Source organism: Xenopus tropicalis, chromosome 8 (assembly GCF_000004195.4).
Source record: "Xenopus tropicalis strain Nigerian chromosome 8, UCB_Xtro_10.0, whole genome shotgun sequence".
Taxonomy (NCBI): Eukaryota; Metazoa; Chordata; class Amphibia; order Anura; family Pipidae; genus Xenopus; species Xenopus tropicalis.
The window spans coordinates 142,488,647-142,496,932 of record NC_030684.2 but is presented as its reverse complement, the minus strand read 5'-3'; the positions used below and the strand labels follow the sequence as shown (position 1 = coordinate 142,496,932).

The 8,286-nt window shown below is 44.0% G+C and overlaps 1 protein-coding gene across 1 annotated transcript; it reads left to right on the top strand.

The window, feature by feature from the left end:
• Positions 1–3,331: 3,331 nt before the first annotated feature.
• On the top strand, positions 3,332–7,981 carry LOC100487022 (ras-related and estrogen-regulated growth inhibitor-like protein). Its single transcript, XM_002942433.3, has 4 exons — positions 3,332–3,749; positions 3,915–3,968; positions 5,476–5,552; positions 6,688–7,981. The coding sequence occupies exons 1-4, from the start codon at positions 3,644–3,646 to the stop codon at positions 7,099–7,101; spliced, it is 651 nt and encodes a 216-aa protein (XP_002942479.3). The 5' UTR covers positions 3,332–3,643; the 3' UTR covers positions 7,102–7,981.
• Positions 7,982–8,286: the final 305 nt, after the last annotated feature.

The window sequence follows — 8,286 nt, the reverse complement described above, 5'->3', positions numbered from 1 at the left end:
TGGCTAACATGGCGTGCGTTCATTTGCGCAACTATTTATATGCGGCTACAAGGGATGAAATGTTTCGCCAGGCATGGATTCGCAGCAAATTTTTGGACGTGCGTTGAATTTTTTTCGCGGCGGATTTTTTCATGCGTTTCTCAAAACAATCCGCCAATGGCAAAACGCCTGGAAAAATTTGCCACGCAAAAATTCACCACACATACAAAAATTGTGCCCGCACAACATTTTTGCCGTTTCGTGGATCTTTCGAAAGATTTGCTAATTTTTCACTAAAGAAACCAGAACACATTTGCTCATCACTAGTGGCTACTATTTATATACTACTATTTATATGTTACTATTTATATGCTACCATTTATATGCTACTATTTATATGTTACTATTTATATGCTACCATTTATATGCTACCATTTATATGCTACCATTTATATGCTACTATTTATATGCTACTATTTATATGCTACTATTTATATGCTACTATTTATATGTTACCATTTATATGATACCATTTATATGCTACTATTTATATGCTACTATTTATATGCTACCATTTATATGCTACTATTTATATGCTACCATTTATATGCTACTATTTATATGCTACTATTTATATGCTACCATTTATATGCTACTATTTATATGCTACTATTTATATGTTACCATTTATATGATACCATTTATATGCTACCATTTATATGCTACTATTTATATGCTACTATTTATATGCTACTATTTATATGTTACTATTTATATGATACCATTTATATGCTACCATTTATATGCTACTATTTATATGATACCATTTATATGCTACCATTTATATGCTACTATTTATATGATACCATTTATATGCTACTATTTATATGCTACTATTTATATGATACCATTTATATGCTACTATTTATATGCTACTATTTATATGCTACTATTTATATGTTACTATTTATATGATACCATTTATATGATACCATTTATATGCTACCATTTATATGCTACCATTTATATGCTACCATTTATATGCTACTATTTATATGATACCATTTATATGCTACTATTTATATGTAACTATTTATATGATACCATTTATATGCTACCATTTATATGCTACCATTTATATGCTACTATTTATATGATACCATTTATATGCTACTATTTATATGCTACTATTTATATGATACCATTTATATGCTACTATTTATATGCTACTATTTATATGATACCATTTATATGCTACTATTTATATACACCATTTATATGCGGCAACAATTTTTATACACTATTTCTATGCTACCATTCATATGCAGCGATTATTCGCGTAATTTAGCGCATGTACCGGCAAATACCGCATTGAAATAGTCTTTTCGCGAGTTAAATAACGCATGCAATATCGCGTGTAAAAAAGCTTATAGTGAATCGTGCGAAAAATCGCCAAAATTAAGACGCGGTAAAAATTTTAGCACACAATAAAAATAGCGCACGTTTTATCGCCCTTTAGTGAATCAGGCCCTTAGTGTGATATTCCAAGGCAATTTGCAATTGGTCTTCAATTTTTTTTCATTATTTGTGGTTTTTGAATTATTAAGCTTTTTGTGCAGCAACTCTTCAGTTTGGAATTTCAACACCTATGTGGTTGCTATGGTATATATTGCCCCAGTAACCAGGGAGTGGTTTGAATGAGAGACTGAAATATGAATAGGAGAGGGGATGACTAGAAAGACTAGCGGCCAATCTATAGGGCATTGTTGGGGCAGGGTGGGTGGGGGGGGGTATAACGCAGCACTCATGGGGCTGTATAAATGTATATGTAGAGCCTGAATACATACTGGGGGGGGAATGGAAGAATCTGCCCCATTAATGTTTCACCATATGACAGTTAATGCCTGGGGGGCTCTGCTTTGTATCTGCTCTGCCCTGACTTGGCACTAGGAGGCCATTTCTAGTTTTGGCCACAAGAGGGCAGCATAGAGAATGGAATCCGCCGACCCTGTATGTTACGCTGCGCTACACTCTCTGTGTTATTTCTATTTACTCTCCCTCCTCTGGTCTCCTGGGGCTTCTGTCTGAATGCCCCTGAGGATGCTGGGAGTTGCAGCTAAACTTTATACCAGTAACAGAATTTCTACTAATATGGTTTTTTTTTTGCACTTTGCAAGATGGAGACAGTAGGGCAAGATGGAGACAGTAGGACAAGATGGAGACAGTAGGGCAAGATGGAGACAGTAGGGCAAGATGGAGACAGTAGGGCAAGATGGAAACAGCAGGGCAAGATGGAGACAGTAGGGCAAGATGGAGACAGTAGGGCAAGATGGGGACAGTAGGGCAAGATGGGGACAGTAGGGCAAGATGGAGACAGTAGGGCAAGATGGAGACAGTAGGACAAGATGGAGACAGTAGGACAAGATGGGGACAGTAGGGCAAGATGGGGACGTAGGGCAAGATGGAGACAGTAGGGCAAGAGGAGACAGTAGGGCAAGATGGGACAGTAGGGCAAGATGGAGACAGTAGGGCAAGATGGGGACAGTAGGGCAAGATGGAGACAGTAGGGCAAGATGGGGACAGTAGGGCAAGATGAGACAGTAGGGCAAGATGGGGACAGTAGGGCAAGATGGGAGACAGTAGGGCAAGAGGAGACAGTAGGGCAAGATGGGGGACAGTAGGGCAAGATGGAGACAGTAGGACAAGATGGAGACAGTAGGACAAGATGAGGACAGTAGGGCAAGATGGAGACAGTAGGGCAAGATGGAGACAGTAGGGCAAGATGGAGACAGTAGGGCAAGATGGAGACAGTAGGGCAAGATGGAGACAGTAGGACAAGATGGGGACAGTAGGGCAAGATGGAGACAGTAGGGCAAGATGGAGACAGTAGGGCAAGATGGAGACAGTAGGGCAAGATGGGGACAGTAGGACATGATGGAGACAGTAGGGCAAGATGGAGACAGTAGGACAAGATGGAGACAGTAGGACAAGATGGAGACAGTAGGGCAAGATGGGGACAGTAGGGCAAGATGGAGACAGTAGGGCAAGATGGAGACAGAAGGAGAAGATGGGGACAGAAGGAGAAGATGGCAGCTATGGGACACAATGGGTTAATACTTTATTGCAGCAGTTTTTGTGCTACTGAAGTACAACTCCCGGCACCCGTGTGTGCGTGTGTGTGTGTGTGGGGGGGGGGGGTGGCACCGGGGGGGGGGTTGTACATTGGGCTCAGCCATGAATCAGACGCTCTCTGCAGGGACAGAGATGGGAATACTACATGGAGCTGATCTCTCCTCTGATTGGCTGCTGAGCCAGTGCCCCCCCCCTGCCCGCCCCCAGCTCCTATATAACCACAAGCTGCTCCCATCAGACTCAGCACTTGTTCTTCTGCACTCACTGCCTCTCCTCTGTGCCCACTTACCCCACTCACAGCCTTGCCCCAGAGCCCACTTACCCCACTCACAGCCTTACCCCAGAGCCCACTTACCCCACTCACAGCCTTACCCCAGAGCCCACTTACCCCACTCACAGCCTTACCCCAGAGCCCACTTACCCCACTCACAGCCTTACCCCAGAGCCCACTTACCCCCCTCTCAGCCTTACCCCAGAGCCCACTTACCCCCCTCTCAGCTTTGCCCCGGTGCTACTTGCCCCAGGATTACAAATGGTTGTGCAGATCCGGAGCAGCACAATGAGTGAGAGCGGCCAGCAGCAGCCCAAGGTGGAAGCCAACATCCTGGTTCTGGGGGCAGAGAACGTTGGGAAATCCGGTGAGTTATTGCTTTACTGCGCTGTAGCTTGTAGATTGTCAGCTCTTCTGCCGAGGAAGCATTGATTTGTCAGAAGCACGGTGTAGCTTTGTTATTAATGATATCGCTGCTCTTAATCCCCTATTAATGCAATGACCCTAATTACCCTCTCCTTTCCCCCCCCAGCGCTGACCGTTCGATTCCTCACCCGCCGGTTCATTGGCGAATACGTTGGCACCGGTGAGTTCCCCGACTATTTATTCATAGATATTACTGCTTTCCCTTTATTGTATACCCTTGTGCCATTGCTTAACTACAATTCCCAGCATCCCCTGCCAAACTCTCTCACCATATAATAGTACAGGTATAGGACCCGTTATCCAGAATACAGGTACTGTTTTATTATTACAGAGAAAAGGGAATCATTTAACCATTAAATAAACCCAATAGGGCTGTTCTGCCCCAATAAGGGGTAATTATATCTTAGTTGGGATCAAGTACAGGTACTGTTTTATTATTACAGAGAAAAGGGAATCATTTAACCATTAAATAAACCCAATAGGGCTGTTCTGCCCCCAATAAGGGGTAATTATATCTTAGTTGGGATCAAGTACAGGTACTGTTTTATTATTACAGAGAAAAGGGAATCATTTAACCATTAAATAAACCCAATAGGGCTGTTCTGCCCCAATAAGGGGTAATTATATCTTAGTTGGGATCAAGTACAGGTACTGTTTTATTATTACAGAGAAAAGGGAATCATTTAACCATGAAATAAACCCAATAGGGCTGTTCTGCCCCCAATAAGGGGTAATTATATCTTAGTTGGGATCAAGTACAGGTACTGTTTTATTATTACAGAGAAAAGGGAATCATTTAACCATTAAATAAACCCAATAGGACTGTTCTGCCCACAATAAGGGGTAATTATATCTTAGTTGGGATCAAGTACAGGTACTGTTTTATTATTACAGAGAAAAGGGAATCATTTAACCATGAAATAAACCCAATAGGGCTGTTCTGCCCCAATAAGGGGTAATTATATCTTAGTTGGGATCAAGTACAGGTACTGTTTTATTATTACAGAGAAAAGGGAATCATTTAACCATTAAATAAACCCAATAGGGCTGTTCTGCCCCAATAAGGGGCAATTATATCTTAGTTGGGATCAAGTACAGGTACTGTTTTATTATTACAGAGAAAAGGGAATCATTTAACCATTAAATAAACCCAATAGGGCTGTTCTGCCCCAATAAGGGGTAATTATATCTTAGTTGGGATCAAGTACAGGTACTGTTTTATTATTACAGAGAAAAAGGGAATCATTTAACCATTAAATAAACCCAATAGGGCTGTTCTGCCCCAATAAGGGGTAATTATATCTTAGTTGGGATCAAGTACAGGTACTGTTTTTAAAAATCTGAATTATTTGATTAAAAGTCTATGGGAGACAGGCTTTCCGTAATTCGGAGCTTTCTGGATATCGGGTTTCCGGACCTGTATATGTTTCTACCCATGTAACCAGTCTATCCCCCTGCTGCAGCAAAGCCCTGCTGGTGTTGGAGAACTACACCTCCCAGCATGCTTAGCAGCATGAATGCTGGGAGTTGTAGTTCTGCAGAAACTCATAATATTGCTGCCCTGTCTTCCATTTCATTTTCTTTAATACTCTGCCGCTGTATTGCCCCTACCACCCCTGCCTGGAGTCACTTCCATAAAAGCCTAACCAACACCTCTTTATTCTCAGAGTCCATTTACACTCACAATGTGACCGTCGATGGGAGAGAGACGTCTTTCAGCATCTGGGACTCTGTCTGCCCCCAGGTGAGTGTCCCTCAGTGCCGAAGGGTCACACAGGGTGGGGAAGGTGGTAGAGAAAGGGTTAAAAGCCCTCGTGGTATGGGGTAGACAGTACTAGCAACTTTGCAATTGGTCTTCATTATTTATTTTGTAATAGTTATTTAAAGGGGAAGTTAACTTTTACTATGTAACAAAATGGCCGATTCTGAGCAACTTTTCAATTGGTCTGCATTTTTTATTTTTTTTCAATTATTTCCCTTATTCTTCTGACGCTTCCCAGGTTTCCAATGGGGGTCACTGACCCCGGCAGCCAAACCCTATTGCTCTGTGAGGCTCCAGTTTTATTGTTATTGTTACTTTTTATTCCTTATCTTTCTATTCAGCCCCTCCCCTATTCATATACCCGCCTCTCATTCAAACAGCTCCCTGGTTGCTAAGGTAATTTGAGCCCTAGCAACAGTATATCTGACCCCGGCAGCCAAACCCTATTGCTCTGTGAGGCTCCAGTTTTATTGTTATTGTTACTTTTTATTCCTTATCTTTCTATTCAGCCCCTCCCCTATTCATATACCCGCCTCTCTTTCAAACAGCTCCCTGGTTGCTAAGGTAATTTGAGCCCTAGCAACAGTATATCTGACCCCGGCAGCCAAACCCTATTGCTCTGTGAGGCTCCAGTTTTATTGTTATTGTTACTTTTTATTCCTTATCTTTCTATTCAGCCCCTCCCCTATTCATATGCCAGCCTCTCATTCACACCACTGCTGGGTTGCTAAGGTAAACAAGACCCTAGCAACCAGATAGCTGCTAAACAAAAAGCTAAATAACTGAAAAACTACAAAAAAAATGAAAAATGAAGACCAATTGCAAATTGTCTCAGAATATCCATGTTTACATTCTACTTTAATAGGGACACCGATGGAATAACTACACCCCAGTGCTAAATGTAATGGGGGGAGTGACTGCCATAACAGCCCTATCCCTAGTGGGCCCCAACCAATTCCCATGATCCTTTTCTTATTTCCTATATATAAAACCTGTTACATTTAGCCCTGTCTGTGGTTCTGTGAGCCCAGTCCCATATTCCTTATAGAGGCCTAAGTGGTTCTACCCCCCCCACAAATACTGATATGTATCATCATTCTTGTTGCCCCCATTGCAGAACCCAAACGCTCAGAACTGTATCACCGAGGATCAGCTCCGCTGGGCCGACGGCTTCATCCTGGTCTACAGCATCTGCGACCGCGACAGCTTTAATGTGGCCCGGCAGCAGTTGCAGAGGATCCGACAGATGAAGAAACGTCACGGCCCAGTGCCGGTCATTATCGTGGGTAACAAGAGGGACCTGCAGCACCACCGAGAGGTCCCCAGCCAAGAGGGACGTATGCTAGCACTGTCCTCGGACTGTGGCTTCTTCGAGATCTCGGCGGCGGAGACCTACCACGGCTCCCTGGTGGTCTTCCACCAACTGCTGGAGGCGGTGAGAGAGAACAGGAGCTCGGGGAAGAAGAACGGGGGCATTAAGGGCATCGTACGGAGCATGTCGGCCGTCTTCAGCAGGAGGAGGACAGAGTGAGGCTTCACCCTAGGCTTTCCCACCGGTTGGACTATCAAGTCACCTGGTTTGGCCGAGGAGGTCCAACCAGAGAAGAAGTTCATGGTGGTCTTGAGGACCTTCGTCCTAGGACCTAGTTGGTGGACCAGTTATGGTACATGTTGGGACACTCTCAAGGGACTACCTAACGTCCTTCATGTCAGAATGGACAGAATAATTCTGCCTGTCCCACTAAAGACAGAACGGGTCCATAAAATCCAGACTATTATGGTACTGAAGTGACCCAGCAGGTACCTGGAGAAGAACCATCAGCCTGGGTATAAAGTCTTGGTGCCCCCCCAAGGGCAGAGGGGGCTCAGATGAGCAAGGATGTGGAACTCCCAAGGGGGCTAATGATTAACCTGAGCGTTAATAGGCTGGGATGTGAGACTCCTGATTGGAAGAGACTTGCCCACGCATTCCGCTCAGCCCTGCATGGAGTGAGGGGCAGATTTATAGCCGGATTATGGGGGGGGGGGTATCATTTGCACTAAATGGGAGCCATTCAGCCTCAAAGGGGGACTTGTCTCTCACTAATTATTAACTTTCTGATTTCACTTCAGAATGGACCAATTACCTGCGGCCGAGCCCCTCGGGGATATGTATATTCCCTTCATCAGCAGGGCACTTGCACTGTCACTAGGGGGCGACACGGCTCTCGGGGTAATGAGCCCCCTCTCCCTATATAATCCACATGTAAATATCACATTCATGTATTTATATGTACAGATGTACAGAAAAGGCTCTTATTAACTTATTCTGGGGGTGTGGGGTTACTGTTTACACACAGGAATTGGTTGCAATTGCCCGTATTTTGGGTCTTTGTGAAGGTTACATGCCAATAAAAAATATATTAAATCTTCATGTGTGTCTTTGCCTTTATAGGGATCCATGCCCCCTGTATGGGTCTGTACCCCATCTGCCAGAGGGGGGATAATAGCCTCTGGGAAGGGACTGGGGCTGTGGGATAGCAGGTATAGTAGGGAGAGATGGTGCCTATAGTAGCAGTGGGGGGATAATAGCCTCTGGGAAGGGACTGGGGCTGTGGGATAGCAGGTATAGTAGGGAGAGATGGTGCCTATAGTAGCAGTGGGGGGATAATAGCCTCTGGGAAGGGACTGGGGCTGTGGGATAGCAGGTATAGTAGGGAGAGATGGTGCCTATAGT

Coding starts and splice junctions, on each gene's coding strand:
- LOC100487022 (XM_002942433.3), top strand. CDS start 3,644: ATGGTTGTGCAGATCCGGAGCAGCACAATGAGTGAGAGCGGCCAGCAG. Junction 3,969..5,475: donor TGGCGAATACGTTGGCACCG/GTGAGTTCCCCG, acceptor CTTTATTCTCAG/AGTCCATTTACACTCACAAT. Junction 5,553..6,687: donor GGGACTCTGTCTGCCCCCAG/GTGAGTGTCCCT, acceptor CCCCCATTGCAG/AACCCAAACGCTCAGAACTG.